This window comes from Phyllostomus discolor, chromosome 9 (assembly GCF_004126475.2).
Source record: "Phyllostomus discolor isolate MPI-MPIP mPhyDis1 chromosome 9, mPhyDis1.pri.v3, whole genome shotgun sequence".
Lineage (NCBI taxonomy): Eukaryota > Metazoa > Chordata > Mammalia > Chiroptera > Phyllostomidae > Phyllostomus > Phyllostomus discolor.
Window position 1 is genome coordinate 15,046,533 of NC_040911.2, and position 19,691 is coordinate 15,066,223.

Consider the following 19,691-nt stretch of genomic DNA (forward strand, 5'->3'; position numbering starts at 1 on the left):
TTGTACAAGTAACTCCCCCCTCCCCAACCCACACTTATGACCAACTGACTGAGGAATAAAAACGCCAAGTTTTGCCATCTGGGTATGTAGGTGCCCTCAAAATAAATGGCTGCCACACTATAGCCTGATTTAGAAATAGCTCTGAAAGACAGCAATAAAAGAGCTTTTCCCACTAGGCAGAGTATTGGGCACACCATGAAATCTACCCTAAATAAAAAGAGAAATAGTCCAATATGAGAGAGAGAAAGAAAAAGAGAGAGACTGACTATGAGCAAAGTCAGGTGGTCTGATGATAGGCCAGGAGTCTGGAGGGAGAGTAATTGGAAGATCGGGGGCAAGTAAGTTGGGAGAAGAGGAATGAGGGTGGGCCTCTGGGACTGAATCCCAAGTGTCAAGTTCATTGAATCACGTCTAACCCCTAGATTACATCCTTTATGAAAGAGGCACTAATAAAAACCAATTAGATGGAACAATACAGCCAGTTGAGATCAGCCAGGCTGCAGTGGTGACACAAAAGGTGTGCGAATGAAGAGGCTATCACAGCAAGGATGGAATCTATGCATCACCCAATAGCAGGGGCTCAAACCCAGCCAAACTGATGCTCCTTAGCAGCAGTCACTGCCACTGTCATATGGCCAATCTACTAGCAACAGAGACCATAGCTAAGCAACCAATAAAGCACCATTCCTTGAGGACAGCAACTAGCCTCTTGCTAGCTAGTTGTTTATACTGGACTCCCTTTACTTGGGAAATGGCAGAAATTCATTTAGATTAGAATATACATATATTCAACTTTTCCTATACTCAGGGCACCAGATCCCAGTACTATCTGAGAGCTCACAAAGTATCTGAGCCACCAACATGAGATCTTTTATAACATTGCAAAAGATCACTTTCTAACAAAGAGGCACGGGCAGGAACCCATGACCATGCGATCCACTGATCCTATCACATGTCCACCACTGAGAAGCTGCTGGCTTGACACAGAATGACAACAGCCTCGAAGGAGCACTTGAGGAATGATTAGAGATAATATCCTAAAATAGTGTGTCCTCCTCTAAGGTGCCATGTCCCCAACAAGTGGAGTTAACGGATATAAGAGACTGAAGTAGGTGTGGTCCTACTTGTCATCACTCCTAGTGACCCAGCTGGGGAGTCCATGCTTCTCTTCCCTGCAACTCCACTTCCTGTGGACTGAGAAGTCTTAGTCTAAGAGGAGGAATGCTTCCACCATTGAACTCTGAGCTATCACTGCTGCCTGGTCAGTTCAGGCTTCTTGTGCCAAAATAACAGCACGCAAAGCAAGAAGAATTACCCAGGTCATCTGGAGGAGAGGAGGTGGGAAACAGGGAAGACTATGACTGGCTCCCAGGTGATCTACTGGAGCATCTCTTGGTACTCTTTCCCAATTTTGATGGCAAATGGAGTAGTACAGTTTCTATGACCTTCAGGGGGATAGGATTTAGAGTCATCCACCCAATAAGCCACATAGACCAGCAGAGATGCTAGCTTAGGTTGAGAGGAAGCCATAACAAGAAGTAGGAGGAAAACAAGGAGTATCATTTCCAGCTTTGAGATCAGTTGCAATTACACTGGTGGGACTGTAGCTCATCTCATAAACTTCCTTTTTTTTTTTCCCAGAGAAAGAGACCACCCTGTATCCTGATATAGCTACTTCTAAAATATATTACACAAAGCAAACAGACTTGCTTTGAGGGGCTGAGGGGAGGACTGCAGTGGACAGACCGGCGCACCCTCCAGATGCTCCTTTCAGGGCTGTAGTATTCATTCCCTCACCCGGAGGGTGTGACAGGGGTTGGTGGCTCCATCTCGGGCCTGAGGACCTAAGCCAACTTCAAAGCTTCCTCTGGGGTCATCAGAGGTCTTTGCTGTGCATTGTAATTCATCCCTTCCAACTGTGTACCCCAGTGCCATTCTATTGTACCTCTATAAACATACACATATATTATCAAAGGCTGATTTGTCGGTTTAAAGATAAAAATATAAAACATGCAGGATCGGGCTCAGTGCAATAACCAAGAATCTTCTTTTCCACTTCCCTACTATATATATATATTTAAAATATGTAGAATAACACTCTCTGATGTGCTTACCACCGAGTTTGATGTGATCAATATGTATGAATCTATCAAGTTTTTCATATCGTATGAATTTATAGTTATTATGGTTTCAGGATATTTCATATTACTGTAGAATTCATTTCTAATTTCAAAGTCTGCCAGACCATCATAGCCCCTGATTAGTACTGAGCCAGCTTCCTACTTGTAGCATGTGCTGAACAAAGGACAAGGTGAATGACAAGCCTTTATTTGCTGAGAAATCCCTGCTGACTTTAAACTGAAATGAACAAGTCATTAAACTGATGCTGTAAACCTTGCGAACCTTGGTACTAGCAGCCATTTTGAAACAGACCTACCTGTAACCTTGTCCACTGGGCTAAAACCCCTAAACTTTGAATGGGTAATATCACTGGAATGTTTATTAACTTTTTCATGGAGGATTGGAAAATATGCTAGAAATAAGTTATTGTCCTACCATCCCGATAAATGCCTGCTACTTTTCTTGAGACCAAACAAACAAACAAACCCAGAAGACTTTGTGATTGCTAACATTTGTGTAGTAATTCACAACCTACAAATCCCTTCTACACGTATTTGTTGCACTAAATCTTGGAGACAATTATCTACTGAATTTTATAGCTGAGAAAATGGAAATTTGAAAAAGTTGGGTAATATTGTCTAAGATTCTGCTCATAAATACATTCTCAATTCCAATATGCTTTTAAGTCTACATAGGTAAACCAGAGAAGGACGTAGAGATGAGATCTGTCCCTATCTCACATACTAGGTAAATATTATATGGCAAAGGAACAAATGACTGATTTGGGCCAAACTTGGGCCGTCATTGACCCCTTAGGAAAAGAGTTACTTTGAGTGTCAACATTTCTCTAAAGGAAAGGAGACTTTGAAGTAGAAAATAAAAGATCACAGACTATCTCTGTCTTATTTTTATCTTTATCTTGACAAGCAAAAATATTTTTCAGATTGAATAAAGTCATAGCCATATGTATTGAAGTTAATAACCACCTTAAAGAAATTGTTTTTGCATCCTGTTAGCTACAGTTAATTCCTAGGACTTGTAAGGGAGAACATTCTTGGAAAACTTATGAGCTAGAACATCCCCACAGTGGAATTATGTTCCAAAAACACCAAGTTGCACTTTTGTTCATTTAGACTCAATGATGGAACTCTATAGATAATTTTTTTTCATTTCAGTGGGCAACTCAATTTGTGTGACTGATTTTCCAGTTTGGGTCCATCAGTATACTGGTCTAGTAGATGGAACTGACTCAATTGTTTACAGAACTACAGGAACAATCTGATTCCACACTAAATATATTTGACCATTTAAATCTTAGTAGCCCTTCTCCTCTTAAGAGACAAAAATTCAACTTAATTGGCCACCAGTGAGTGAGACCAGATTAAGAGGTATATCCCTTTAGCTTTAGTTGCCTTATCTTTTATTGTCATTTGCATGCTCTTGCACTGACAAATCAAACTCTAACAGATCTTAAAGTGTTAAGACCAGTTGTACAATTTTTCAGTCCTTCACACAATTCCACTGAAGTTACCATGTTAAAAGTCAACATCTAGTATGAAATACTATAATTAGTTTCAGTTAATATACAATTATATGGATGTGCATACAAATATTCCTCTTGTCCATTTGGATTTCAAGGTATTCTTCTCATATTGATAGGGAATAAGTTACAAAAAATATGCAAATGAACTCTGATTTTATGCCTTAATGTTCATGCCCAGACTTAAATACATTTGCTAATTTTAGGCCCTGTGATATATTGCCTTAATAAAATGTTTGAAATTCAACATCATTTTTAATCAGTAATCTTTTCCAGGGGAGGACAGCTCACATTTTAGTAAACGCCTAACCAATATGCTCATATTTCCCCTCCTGTAGTGGGAAACCCTACTTTGTTACAATGTTGAAGGAAAAAATTCAAAAGCAGCATTAGAAAATATCCAATATCAATGTAAGACACATACCCCATCCTTATTCTATAGAAGGCATGATATGGTATCTTGTACAAACAAAGCTACATTTAGGAAACATTTATAATGGAATCTCTCCGCTTGTAACCATACAGCCTTTTGTGCATAGTAGATATGAAGGACATATTATTTCTTCGCATAATGACTTCATTCTATCTTCGTCCATTTCTGTCATTAAATTTTAAACATTCCAGAAGACAAATGCCACAATCATAGCTGCATTCTCATTTCACTGTCCCTCAACTTTCCTGCCCAACAATTAGGTATTTCTGCTCCCCTTCTGCAGTGGACCACAGCCAGGAAACTGGATGGTACTCAGCAGCTCGAACCAGGAGAACTAACTAGAGATAACTGACACCTTACATCTACTACTGATATTTGTTGTCTTGCTCCTTACTCTCCTATTCCTCAGCACCAGAAAATTGCTAACCCCTCCCCCGCAACTCCAGCTACTAGAGAGTCTTCTCAATTTAATTACCACCCACCCAAAATTTCATTTCCTGGATGGTGACTCAAGGGTAATTAATTCATTAGCATCTGCCATGTCAACTAGGTTCTAACTTACTGCTTACCTGGCTTGCAAATCTGCTGAAATTTCTTATTCTTATGACAACTAACACATTAATTCTTGACATTTTTTGACTAAGCTATTCACTGACTGGTGGACTTGGAGCTATAGTTAATCCCTTCTATTTGGAAAGGGGATTCCTTAGCCCAGCAGTCCCCAATCTTTTTGGCACCAGGGACCAGTTTCATGGAAGACAATTTTTCCATGGACCAGGGTGGGGTGTCTGGTTTCAAAATGATTCAAGCACATTACACTCAAGTTCACCTGCTGTGTGGCCTGGTTCCTAACAGGGGCCTCGAGATTAGGGACCTTTGTCTTAACCAATGGCCCCCTGCACAAAACTAATAGATCAAATAACAAACAGTACAATTTTTCCTCAGTTCTTATAAGAAATTAATAAACAATAGAAATGATATAAATCAGTTACACTATTTTAACTTGCATTCATCACCATTTACATAATATAGCCAAGTATGTTTGGCAGGGATGCAAAGTCTTCTTAAATGCTCCAGAGGCCACTGTCTGTGTGTGCAGGTGTGTATGTGTTAAGCACATACAGACAGGCAGCAGTCTGAAACTGTATGTGGTGTTACAGTGTAAGAGGTACACATTGTTGGTGGAACTTCCTATAGTATCATATTCTTTAAAATGCCACTGAGCTTCTTTATCTTTATCCAGAGGGAACCAGTATATATCTCACATGTTATAATGCACACATTTCAAAATTTTTCCCAAACTAGTTGTTTGAAGAGAAAAATAAGTCCCTAAGATTTAATTTAGTAGATTACGTTAAGCTCCTAAAACACTAATTGCTAAAGAGAGTGTAGGTAACTCCATATAAAGGATTTTGTTGAAACTCCATTAGACATTTGTAAATACGCCCAACGCCGGCCCCAGGTTCCACACAGTCACGGTGTGAGCTTCAGTAGGAAGCAGACTCCAGTGGGAGCCAAGAGGAACTCAGCTGCAAGCCTGGGGACAGGCCTGAGCTGAAGAGCTGGGTAATGCAGGCCCACAATGTGCCTCAAAATAAATAGTGGCTGTTGATCGTTAAAACTTAAACAGAAAGGGCTATGTTTGCCTCTCCGCCCTCTGCACACGCACATCTCTGAGGAACTGGGGAGGCGTTACTTGAAGAGCCGATTGAATAAGCCAGGGAAAAGCAATCCATCATTGATAAGGGGGCCATGTGAGACAGTCACCATGGTGTCTGTCATGCTTTCAGATTTTTGTCTTTATTTTCTTTTACTTTCATTCCAACCCAATGCCAAGTGTAATATACACCGACCAAGAGTGTGGACTCTACTGACAACACTTTACCATATAGATAGGAAGAATGAATTATCAAGATTCCCCGAGGCTTATCCTAGTGAGGAAGTAAACAATTTTTCTGCCCAAGGGAGCTTTGCTCTTTTCTGGTTGCATAGACCGAATGAATCAGGGCCCAAGTGGAATGCAAGATACTGCTACTCAAGGCTACCTGTTAGGAATGTGTAAGCGAAGTTGAATACTATCATTAGTTTATTGAATAACCTGAACTAGTGGAATATAATGAGGAAACCGTTTTATTTTCTTCTAGCACCTACTGTCAAAGACACTCTGTCAGATCTATTTCTTATCTCCAATAGCACCTTGGGACACACACACACGTGAGATCTAAATCAAACATCAACTAATGTTCAACTTCCAGTCTCTTCCCATGTCCCAGAGAAGGGCAGAGGCCAGAAATGGGGATGAGATAGTGGGACTGTCACCTGTCTTTTCAGTCTCTTAGGTCTATCTGCCCCCCTCCCCCATTTATGACTTTCCCAGGGTCAGAGAAGAGATGATGGTTTAGAGTCAAAAGACAAAGGCTGTTTTTCTCAACTTGCGCTATGAGAAGTCGAAGGTCACGGGAGGTTTCTGCATGCCTCTCTTTAGTGGGGCAGCTCGCCTCCGCCTGAGGAACCCCTCACTGAACCGTCCCTGAAACAGGCCAGGTGCAGTCCGGCTGACCTTAGGCACCCCTTCCACACTTCAGCTCTGCCCCAGAAAAATGACCCTCTGGATCTTCCGGTTGGATTAGGCTCAGCGAGCAGGACCTCTTGGACAGGGTCCTTTCAATATGACTTCAGCCCCGCTTTCTTCCTGTGAAACTCACACCTTGTTCTTCCTCAAGGTGAAAACAGAGCCTTTCCTGCTTTCTCTCCCTGGCATTGTGGGCAGCTCCAGACAGCTTTCAGTCCAAATAAGCTGTCATTTCTCATGTTTGTAAGCAATCCTAGTAGTCACACACATACACACACATACACGATCTGTTCAAGGGGTTTTCTTAGTGTCTCTGCAACTTGCCTTGTGGGGGAAAAAAATACCTGGACATTCTCTGACCCTATGAATTCCAGCACATGGGAGAATCCTCCATCCTTATGGGCTGTTGACCCTAAGAGGATCACTGGGACTCTTAGGTCAGTTTCAACAAACCCTAAAAGAATGCATCTTGTACTTCTCTTTCGAAATGTGGGATTACTTACCTTGCATTTTCCTCAGCTTTATGGCCATAGCTGAACATCAGGTTCACTAGAATTTTCTTCTTCTGTGACTTGACTAGCAGCCAGCATTAGCATAAATGTGGCCCTATTGTCATTGCTAATGACATAACCCAGGGTTTTTAAACCATGACACACAATAGAGACCTTGAGTTTAGGATTCCTTTTTTCCTACTTATCCATTACCGTTTCAGCAGAAGAGAATGTACTCAGTCACACAAATGAAGTCACACTTACACTTAAAGCACATTAAGTGGAGGGAAAAGTAGTCTATCAGAGACCTGGTGATCTCAGACAGAAGTTAATTATCCCTTTTCATCCCTAGATAGCTCCTTCACTCATCTGGGACTATTGCTTTTTTGTTTCAATGACGAAAGAAAGAGAAAGTGATCATTGTGAGCATTATGAGAGTCTGAGATTCTTCAGATAACTGATTAGAGATGCACAGAATGTAATGCCTTGAGAGCCACTTAAAGGACTGAAGCCAAAGAAAGACTATGTCTCGTAAATTTTGGCTACTCTCTTCTAAACTTACTGCAGGAGAAGATGAAGACCAAAGCGAGTCATATGAACAAGAAGGAAATTGAACTAAAAGACTTGAAATTAACATAATCAGTAAATGATATGAAAACTTTTCATAGAAGATGCTGATATTTTAAAGTATTTAAATCTATATAACCAATGTTTCAGTCCCTTCTTTTAAGAAGAAGAATAAATATTTTGACCTTCTTTAGTGCTACAATGTTTTGAAGCAGCTAATAAGTTTTTCTTTAATCTTTTTGTTTGTTTTGCTTTGTTTTCCTTTCAGGAACTGTATTGTTATGAGGATGCTACATGGCATATCTAACAGAGATTTATGCTAGTTTTGAATGCACTACCATATTAAACCTTCAAAAGACTGCAGAATAAAATTAAAATTTTTATCAATTAGAGAAAAAAGGACAATTTATCAAAATTTGTTTTAAAAAAGGGAAAATATTTTTATGTTCAAGGCATTATTTCTGTTTTTCTACCAACTTCTACTGAGTTAAGACTCTATACAAATATATGTATGTGTGTATATATATATTCATAAAATGTATGTGTGTATATACACACACATAAACATATAGTGATATAAAACACTGAGGAAAAAAGGAAGGTATATAGAGATGCTATATCTAATAGGGGTGGATATATATAAATAGATAGATGGATAGATAGGTATATATATATATATATTTATATATATATAATTTGCTAGAAAAAATATACCATCAAAACACAAATTTGTAATTTGATTAACTAAATAATTAAATAATTCCAAACTGACTTGGAGAGCTAGGGAAACAGCATGGATTTTACAGTAGATCATGAATAACTGTAACCACAGGCCCCAGAGCACAGCTGCCCTCATCCTACCAGGCTTGGGGACGATGAGCTGGACACTGGTCTGGGCATTTCCAGCCTCGTTCTCGGCCACGCACTGATAAAAGCCTTCGTCCGACTTCACCACTCCAAGGATGCGTAAGTTGCTTCCTCCCTAGAGAAAAGAAAAAGCAAAAGTGAAATATTTTAAGAAGCAACAAAACTCAAAGTGGCAAAATGAACATACACAAATGTTCATGAGACTTCACAGAAGAAATAGGCAGGGAGACGGTAAGCATTCCCAGGCTCACAGATATGTCCTGTGTCACCTGAGAAAGTCATCGATTCCCAATACTGTGCTGAATTCAAGGGCACCGATTTAACCTAGTTCTGCATGAAGAATATACTCCCCAAAATACACATCTTCCTCAATGTCTAAATGAGCAGTAAACAGAAGACTCTCCTATTAGATGTGGGAGGAGCAAAGGTCAGCAACAAAAGAAATCTCATTCTTTCATTTGTTATTGAAAGAAGCTTAGGTTCAACAGCTGCTGGAGGGAAAAAAACACACAAAAGAAACAATACCACCCATCTTCGCAGTTTCTAAAGGACAAGAAATATACGATATTTTCTGGAGCTGCTTATTGAGAAAAAATGTCTGAAAATTCTTCTAAAATTTTAACTGCTTTGACATGGACCCTTTTCAGAATTGTTGAGGGGGTTATGGTGGATATTTTATAGCCACAGCATCTTCTTATATGGCCCAAGTGTTCCACCTTCAGCAATCAATAAATTAAATACAGCAACATTACCTTTTCTTTTATATAAACTGAGCCCCTATCTTTTTCAAGGATGGATGATAAAATGGTCTAGAGATAGCATTTAATTATACTAACTCAGTTTATCTCGATAAGAATTAGTTCAGTAAGTGAGACGTGTTAAATCACTTTCCCTAAAGTCATTAAGAGATAAATATTACCTCATGGGGAATTCTTAATTGTTTTTAGTGTCTTGTAGTCAATTCTCAGCTGATGTAAAATTCTTCGACAAAGCTGACTAACTTCTAATTAAAAATTCTCATATAAGTTACCGTTTGTACTAAATGTTACGTGTGGGGGCAACAGACAATGGCGCTCTGATTTCTGGAGCGATTGGGGAAATATTTTTAAGCACAATTTAATGTGAGCAGGGCTCCTACCATACATATTCTTTTCACCTTAAGAGAAGAAACACTTAAATAGGTTGGCTGTAATGAGTCATGCTGGGAGAAAGATTATTCAAACTGTAGAAAAATATAAATGTTGCATTTTATCATGTGTCCTTAAGGGCACTAAGTAATTTCCTTTATGTGTGAATAGCACACATTTTAGGCATATGCAACAAGCTGCCCCCACGGCAGGTCATTTTTAATTCCGTGGTAGTAGAAATAGCATTGCACTTAAAGGAACTAATGGATTGGTGTGGCATTCAAAAGTTAAAATTTGTTCCCTTTCTTACTCTATTCCCAACCAATTAAACAAATGCAAGTAAGAGTGAAAAATGGTAAGTGGTGATAAAAGCGATCAAGGTCTGTTTTACAGATTTATTCCTCTCAAACCCTTAACGCATGACATAATGCACGCACAAGCTCACTGGTGGTGGAAGACAAATCCACCATCGAGAACCAGTGCAAGGCCGTGGAGAGGGCTTGCACCTAAACTCGTGGGGCTACGTACGAGTCCAGTTCTCTCGGGAGACCTGGCTTAGAACTCAGGGTCATGTCTGCACCTCATACAGGAGGCGTGGACCTAAAATCTCCTTTAGCTGCAAACATTTTTGATATTTGGAAAGTGTTTTTCATATTTCTCATACATTCATACTGGTGAATTCCGATCCTCCGATGCTAACTGGCACCTAAAGGAGAATTTTCATATACAGCGTTTCCAAATGAGCTAAGAGTTCTACTGGTAACAGCCAAAAGAACAATAATAATGGTAAGTATTGAGCACTCACTATGTACCCGGACAACAGCTCAGTGAAGATGATACTGTTATTCCTGCTGTCTCCCACAAGGATGGGGCAGAGAGGGTACTGAAACTTAGAGTAAACAAGAACTCTTGGTCTGAGCTTTCATTCTTTCCAGTGTTCAAAATTACAAGGCAATGTCTTCAACTCTGGCTTCTCACTACTGCCATTACTGCCATCAACTGCCACTATCACCACCCTCGGGCAAGATCAGCTGGTCCTGTCTGGGGAAGGAAGGCTGTCCATACCATTCAAGTAACACTACCCTGGTCGTAAGTAGCACATCTGGTTGAACCTTTATTATAATGGGTAAAAGTCACAGATGTTACAGATCCCTGGTTTCAGATAGTCTAGAACAAGGTTCTAAACTCTCTTCTCCCAAGAGCCAGTGATAAGAATACTTGGAAATACAGTCTTAGACCCTCTGCGTTTTTCTTTGTTTGCTTAAGACGTTCTGTGTAAAAAAGAAGGGGCTGGGCTGTTGGATCATTCCTTTCCAGCACAAAACTTCTAAGTTTAGAAAATTATTTGCTTTATTGGGACAATTTTCTTAACACATCATAAAAATGCACAACAGGGACTTTCTTCCCGGGATAGGAAAACAACGGAAAACATAGCAAAGAATGAATGGGGCTGTAAAGCTGATATGAAAAGAGATAATTACCACTATCTGAAAATAATCACTAGGAATGACCACATCTCCATTCTTCATCCAATTCACAGTGGGCACAGGCTTCCCAGAGACTGCACATTCAAACTCAATATCCATACTTTCATAGGCATAGAGGTTGGAAGGATGATTTAAAAACCAGGGCGGAACTGCAAAGACAGAAAACAAAAGTGAGTGGGTGGAGATGTGAATTTGCATGCTAAGGTTTTCACGGAGTCAGAAACACGGCTCTGGGATAGAAAATATTTGTAATGCAAATAACTCCCCTAAACCCTCAGTCTGTTGCACAAGAACTATTGTAGAACACGTCTATTCATCTATTCATCTATCCCCCCCTCCCAACTGCAGTTAAACAGTTTCGGTTAATGGTGTTTTGCCACAAGAAAAGAGAGGGGGAAAAAAACACTTTTGGAAAAAAAATATTACATAGAATAAACATTTTGAATAGCCAAGTATTGTATCTATATACAATTGACCTACATAAAGGGACACTGAAAAAGTACATAAAGCTACAGAAACTATGCTGATAAAGTAAATAAAGACAATCTGATAGGACTGAGACAACCCTGAGTATAAATAAGACAGTTTAGTGGTCCTGTAATTCTAGTTTCCTAGGATTTAGTTAACCGGATGGACTCATTCCCTGTTGAAACTTGCTGTGGTAATGGGGTACAAAAAATTACTGTCATCTTTACTGTGGACACTTTCCTATTGTTCTAGCAATTTGTATTATTATTTTCTCAGCACAGCGTGTGATATATTAAGTTAATTTAATGTCTCAATTACCATAATACTAGTTACTCTATAATGGAAATTTGCAATTGAAAGAAAATTACAAATATAACACACCTTTGCTGATGAATCTCCCAGGCTTGGTCCCTCAAGACCCTGACTTGCAGAGGAATTTTTTTAAAGTTGTGCTCATCCTTTTCCACTGGGAATCTCACAGTGATGTCAGATTTGAATACTGATATTGCCTGAGACCCAGGTTAAACTCACAGTGAAGGAGCAACCTTCAGCTTTTTTTCACTTAGAAAATAGATGTCTATTTTTAGTAGCCATCTTTAAAGTTAGATTGTATTTTTTTGTCATTTTTGTTGTTACGCTCGATAAGTAAGGAGTGCCAGTTTTTGCTCCTTTGAGTAACCACCGTATTTTGCTCTTTCCAACCACAATCAGCAAACCCTGACTCTGATGTCAAAGTGAATTTATACTCTTTGATGGAAAAGCTAGCAGAAAGCTCCCAAAATTCAGGTTCTAGTTTTTCTATGTTAATGATCTTAGCAATCTCAAGCACAATTCATTCTCTCTCTCTCTTTTTTTTTAAGATTTTATTTATTTATTTTTAGAGAGGGAAGGGAGGGAGAAAGAGAGAGAGAGAGAAACATCAATGTGCAGTTGCTGGGGGCCATGGCCTGCAACCCAGGCGTGTGCTCTGACTGGGAATCGAACCTGTGACACTTTGGTTCGCAGCCCGCACTCAATCCACTGAGCTACACCAGCCAGGGTTCTCTCTCTCTCTCTCTCTCTCTCTCTTGCTCTCTCTCCCTGACCCCCAACCCTGTCCTCGCTCCGGCCGTCTTATTGTCCTGATTTTCCACTACATATTTGGACCTTTATTACTAAACAACTTTTAAACTCTTTAATCTTTCACAGTGAAAAACTGATTTAGAAAACTTGGCTGGGATGCATTAATATTCACAAACAGAAAAGACACAGAAAAGAGTATGTCTGAGAGCTTTATGAGAGAGAATGTGTCCTCATTGTATACTGGGGCAAAACTTATTTATAAATGATAACAACATTAGAATGAGACTTTTTATAGCCCTTTGCCAAATTCACTGATGATGACCCAGAAGACATCAGACATATTTCTTGACTGCCTCTGAGCAAATATATTAGCTCTCTGTTTTGGAGCAGATATATTAGTTGTTTCATTTGGATTGTGTTCTCAATTTTATCACCGATTTCGATCAAGTGTATGTTCACTAGCCAATATCCAATGTTTCTTGAGAGCTGACCATGCACAGTTTATTAGTCTCAGCACTTCAGAATTTTTATATTCATCACAACTCTCTGAGGCAGCCTCTCTTTTCCCCATTCTACAAACAACGAGATGAAGGTACAAGGTGCTTATGAAACGTTCTCCAAATCACACAGCTTGCAGACTGTGGAGTCGGAGAGTCTGAGTCCGCTGCCTGCATGGTAAACTGCTTTGAAATAACGGTGTCTTTTGCCCCTTGAAAATTCCAGTGGGAGGATAACTATTTCCAGAGCCTCACATATAATGAAGATAAACAACTAGAAGCATTAAAAAGCAAACTATCTTGTTTATTTTTGCTTTCCCTTTAAGTCCTTTTCTGGTACCAAGACAACTGAGTGAGTCTATCCTTTGTGTTCATGTTCATCAGATTTCCTGGAATCATTTATGTCTATACCAGAGTGTTCAAAATTTGGGTGACATCTGTGAGTGAATCTTGAAATTATTTTATGAGGTTGAGGCCAAACTCTAACTATATTTGTACACTAATAAATACCCATCTATAAACATATGTCACATCATATAGGTGAGGAGAGGGACACAGAGGGAGAGAAAGATGTCACATATCAGAAATGGGAGTAAGTCTCATGAGAGAATGATATCACGCATCAGGAATGGGACCAAATCTCCTGTTTTCAAAAAGTATATTTCCTGTCTTGACATGTGTCACCAGTCATTAGTAATCTATATGGTAAGGACAAGGACAAAAGATTTCTCTTCGTATCTCAATGCCTACTACACTGCCTCACCCTCAGCACACACTCAACAAAGACTTGTGATTGAGGCTAGTAAGAACCCGGGCAAACGGAAACAACCAAAGTGTCCTTCAAAAGATGATTGAGTAAAGAAAGCGCGGTGCACATAGACCATGGAATACTACTCAGCTATAAGAAATGATGCAATATGGCCATTTGTGATAACAGGGATGGCCTGGAGAATATTATACTAAATGAATTAAATTGGTCAAAAAAGCTAATAATCATGTGATTTCACTCATATGTGGATATAAAACTGAAACACATAGACACAGACAACAGTATGGTGGTTACCAGAGAAAAGGGGGTGGGGGAGTAGTAAAGGGTAAAAGGGGGTACGTATACGGTGATGGAAGATGATTTGACTTTGGGTGGTGGGCACACAGTGCAAGGTACAGATCATGTATCACAGAAATGTGCACTTGAAACCTGTATGATCCTACTAACCACTATCACCCCGATGCATTTAATACAAAAAAGGACTCAAGCAATAAAACGTATATATTCACCCTTTGTTGTGGCAGCATTGGTATAAGATGATGAGAAAGAGTTTCAAATGTCACAGAAACAATGTATCTCCAAAATAAAATTATTTTATTGTCTGGAAAAATACAATGTCAATGAATAATGGAGGATGGAATAAAGAGCAAAGAATGACATAGCATGGCTAGTTGGAGAACAGACTGGGTATTTGTTATTTTGGATAACTTTCAGAAATAATTCTTAAAGCTCTTCTCTGAGCAAAAAGAATTAAAATACTTACAAAGCTGGGAGGGGTCTTGAAAAAGTCCAAATATATAGGCCGGGGTTGGATTAGAAGTTAGGTAAGAGCTTTGGATCCTTACTTTTAAATAATATTTAACCCAGCTGGTACCTGGCCTTTCTCAGCTCACCTATCCACACATCCTTTACACACCTATGGCTCAGCCTCACAATGTACCCGGCCCTTTTCTAATTCCAAATCTTCGTCCATGTGATTTCTCATCCTGAACTGTTTTCCGTTTCATCTTGAGTCTAGACAGCCTACCTATTCTTCATGAATCCACTTGTCCAAAAAGGATGTCCTGATTTTTTTTCTTGCAAAATTTTCTGTCTTTTTAGAAAAACTGTGGTATTTATTTCACCAGTTTTACAGCCCTTGACAAGGTCACCTTAGTTTGTAACTCTTTGGGGGAAGAGGCTCTATCATGTGAACATGAAATCAATATATTACTTAATACAATTTTGATCAATGTTATTTGGAGAGAAAGTGGACAAATGAAGTTTACTCAGGTTTTATCTTCTTATTTGATGTCTTTGTCTTTTTCTGTGGTCAAACAGGCTGAGATCTATTCATTCCATTGTATGGTTGCTGCCTTGTATTTAGGGCCAATGAATAATACTCATGTTAACATGTTTCTCAGCTCTGGACAAATTGAAATTGGAACTAAAGGGTAAATATGGCTTATCAATGGCTGTAGACTCGTTTCTCCAGTATTTTTCTGATCGTGGATCCCTGCATGGAGTTATATTCCTCATGTAATATAACTTCTACTTATTCTCTAAAAAGGAATTCAAATACCCCCTCTTTGAATTCTGTCTTTCATGAACTGACAATGGATTTTCCTGCTCCTTGAGGGCTCTTCCTGTTCCCAATTTTTATACCACTTATTATTTAAGATATTTTTCACATATATCATTATTTACTAGCTAGACAATGATTAAAGATGGGGCCTGAAGCATATGCTTTTCCTTTTCATTCCCTTTGGATATTACATAGTGCCTTCTCTCTTCCACTCTGGTAGAAAAATGATTTCACTACTTTAAACAGTATGGTGGGCAGCAGTTTCTTAATGACTTAATAAAGATAAAGTTTCATGAATTTTCAAGTTTATCACATTGTTCCCTTTCTATAATATTACTCCTTTTTTAGAAAATCGCTTAACATACATGTACACAGCTACCACAATTTCAGACAAGATACTGATTTTCATTATGCTTTCTTCCTTTGGATAAAATAAAATTAGTGGCTAAAAATAAATTACCCACATTTTTGCATTGTTACACTATTACAGTGTCCCGAGTTTTCCCCCTTTGCCCTCCCCTGCCCATTTCCATCATATCTTGGGTTCTCAGGATCTTCTCAAGTACTTGTAGTACATGTATAGACAATTCCTTTTCTTTGAGAGCTGAAGGAAAGAGAAATAATGACTAATAAGCAACAAAAATATAGAAAAACACAGTTCTGTTCTAGAATGTGCTTATTATACTTAGAATTGACTAATAGATGGAAGATACCTCTAAACTATAATCATAGAGTTGTACAATGAAATCTTCAGTTTGAGTAAAAGTTTTCCCTAAATTTACGATTTTTTGAAGAAGTTTCTATGCAGTGACAGATCAATGGAATTTTGTAGAGGAAAATTTCTTCTGTAATTTCAGTCCCTAAATTTAAAGAACTTAGGAGGGTCCTGCCTACCCAATCTAAATAGTATTACAGGTTTTATTTCACATAATAGGTGCTTCATAAGTATTTTTAGCAATGCCCCATACTGTTCCCTAATCTTATCTAGACTTGTCTTCTAGTCTTTTTACTTTTAGATACATTAGCTATTCTTTTCCAGTTATTTAGGTCATAAATGCAGGTCAATTTTAATAAGGCTCTAATATACATAATTAATATCCTTTATATTACCTTGACTTTGAGAAGATTCGGTACATTCTAAAGACCTACTATAGCTCTTTGAAACTGCAAAGTTATACTTAAAGTTATGCAGATGGTTTAAATGAACAACAGACAGCAAAAATCACTCTGGTGAATGGTAAAGAGCCAAGCAATAAAAACAGATTGGTGAGATTTTATTAGGAGGAATATAAAAATTGTGTGATCCTTGGGTGGCTGCATTTCTGCCTTGAGCATGGTGGAAGGCCAGCTTGCTTCCCTTTCTCCATCAGCATGACACCTCTCTCTGTCTCTCCAGGCCCTTTGGAGTTGGGTAATTTGTGTTGAAATAGTGGACAGAAGCCTATTATTCTTCTCTTGAATGCATATATCTGAAGAAAGTGGCCACACCAAATACCTAGGATCTATTTGCTGGCAAGTTGGGCTACCTCTATATCCAAAGTAAATGGATTCTTTTAAGTTTAGATCATTTATTAACAGATAATTTCACTTTAAGGAGCCATAGTGCCATATGTCATCCTATTGAGATTACTACAGAGGAAGCAATCTGGTATCCAATGTTAAATTTAGAGATAATGTTTCATAGGATGGAAACTATTCCACATAAATTCAGGCTTCCATGTTAGACATACATGAACCAAATCCTTGTTTACAGAATAATCAATACTATTCAACTTATAGATCAGAAACTGTCCTCTCATTTCATAGTTTCAATTCTTCCTGTACCAGCTATTATTGCCCAAGTAACTCTTTTTTAGCTAACTTGATAACTAAATGTATTATCCTCCTTATCCCTTTTTTTTTTCAGACAGGTGCTGCGTGATGTGTCTCTGCCCAATCCAACACTTTTCTCCAGGCTTATTCTTATGTGACAAGCAACTTGAAATCTGCTGAATATCTCTCTCTAGTTTTCTCTTTCCTACCTACACACCTGTCCTCCCCCATAGGGCTGGTTATTGAAATTTGCATCGCATTCTCTATTCAAATTATCTCTCAAACATACCTGTCTGTACTCTCCAAAAAATTAGGTTGCATGAAGATGGGTTCTACCTTTAAATGACTAGAATGTATTCCATATTGGAAACAAAAGTACACTTAAGTCTTGTTCTATTAATATTGACTTGGGCTGCCATTGTTATAGGAACAAATGTTTTTTAAGCTATGGATTTTCTGTTCAAAGAGGTATTTCAGTGTTGTCTGACAGTGATTGTTTCTAGACAAAATGAGACAGGGGAGGAGGGAGAAAGAAAGAAAGAGGAGAGAGAGAGAGAGAGAGAGAGAGAGAGATTGAGATTGTGAGATATTGTTTGGGCCCTGCTAATACCTTCCAGAATGCGCACCACTTCTTTCCTGACATATTGGTAAGCCTAAGTGGTAAATATATCATTACTGAAAACTGCATGACAGAAAAGCAGGTGATTCAACAGCAATTCATCCCATTGTGGCATCAATCTGAATGCGAATCCACTAAGCTATTAACTTCCTAAGGACAGGGACTGCTTTATCTATCTTTGTGCATTCAAGGCCAAACAGGGGACAGGTGATAATAAATATTTATTAGATAAACAAACATGGGTGTGTATCAGTCTTCATAAGCCAAACTCTTGGAAGTCAGTCATTTCCTGGCTTCAAATGAGTAATAGCTGTGGAAAAGGTAGGTGAGGAATACATTAAAAACAAGAGGGTGTACTTTCTCCCTATAATTAATACTAATTACAGTAATATAATAGAGAAGTATTGTGCTATAATTGGTAAAGGTGATATTTCAATCATCTTAGAAAAATAAACATTTCAGATCTGTTGATTTTACCCTTGACATTCCATTAGTACTTCTTATTGTGAACACAATATGCCCCTCCCCCCATTTTTTTCCTCCTATCAAAAAACTCTTGTTTCTATGCAATGGAGATAAAAAAATATCTCATCATCAACCTTTATTTTCAAGTCCTTTGTACATGCTTGAAAACTATTTTAGGTGTCTCCTTACAATTGTCTTTGTTCAGATAATTCCATTAGCCTTCCGCATCTCCAGCTCTCTCTGTAATCAGGGTTGCTACTTTCTAAATCCAGACTGAGCTTCCCCCCCCCCCCCGCCTCTTTAATTCTGGAGGCTGGGGCCACATTGGACGAATAACATTGTAAGGCTCAAGCCAGTGATAAAAATGACAGGAGAATTATCTCAAGGTCCTCGGTCTGTGGGCATACTGTTGTTACTGCCCCGGGTTTGGAATTCTATTTGCGCACCCTCAATAGTCTGGCTATTGGCAGCTCTCCAACAATTGTGCGTTTGTGTGTGTTTGTGTGTGTGCATTTCTATATGCTTCTATATACGCTATATGGCCATACAGAAGACATCTATTTCAAGTGTGATCTAACCACAAAAATACAAAAATATATATATTTATACATATATAATTTAGAAACACTGTTCTTTGTCCAATTTTCAATTTGGGCTGTAAAGGAATTAAAAACATGTTAAGAGAAACAAGATAAAAATATTAATTCATATGTTATAGGTTGACAGAAATAATAACTATATAAAAGAACTTTGCCAGTTCCTAACACTACATACTGACAGAAACTTGAGAGATATTATTTCCTTAGTCAAATGTTTCTAGCATACCGTCTTGGTGTTTGAGGTAAAAGATGTGGATATTTTAAAAGTGTAAAAAAATGTTTCTTTCATGCATGAGAGCTATTTCTGTGTATACTTTAATGCACATTGAAGAGGTATAGTAAATTACTTTAGAAAATTCATTTTTCACCTTTATTGTTAGTATTGTAGTAGATGTTCTATAAGGGAATCCTTCAGCATAATGAACTGAGAAGATAATGAATTCTAACACATAACTAATTTCCCTTCCCAAATACTTAATAAAATAAAAAGTAAGTCTCAGCATGCACACACACACACACACACACACACACATAAAAATCAATCACAGCAATGAAAGAAAAGTATAGTCTGTTGCAAAAAAATTTTTTAAAGGCATTTCTGGAGCTGAGCAGAAAGTAGAGTAGTATTTAG

At 38.3% G+C, this 19,691-nt stretch overlaps 1 protein-coding gene across 1 annotated transcript in view; it reads right to left on the reverse strand.

Annotated features, from left to right (window-relative positions):
- Positions 1-19,691, reverse strand: part of DCC (DCC netrin 1 receptor) — a 1,018,954-nt gene that overhangs the window by 386,138 nt on the left and 613,125 nt on the right. Inside the window, exons 6-7 of the mRNA XM_036010199.1 lie at positions 11,200-11,354; positions 8,586-8,706 (exon numbers count right to left, since the gene is read on the reverse strand). Of these exons, the coding sequence (XP_035866092.1) occupies positions 8,586-8,706; positions 11,200-11,354 (276 nt within the window). The remainder of the gene's footprint in view (positions 1-8,585; positions 8,707-11,199; positions 11,355-19,691) is intronic.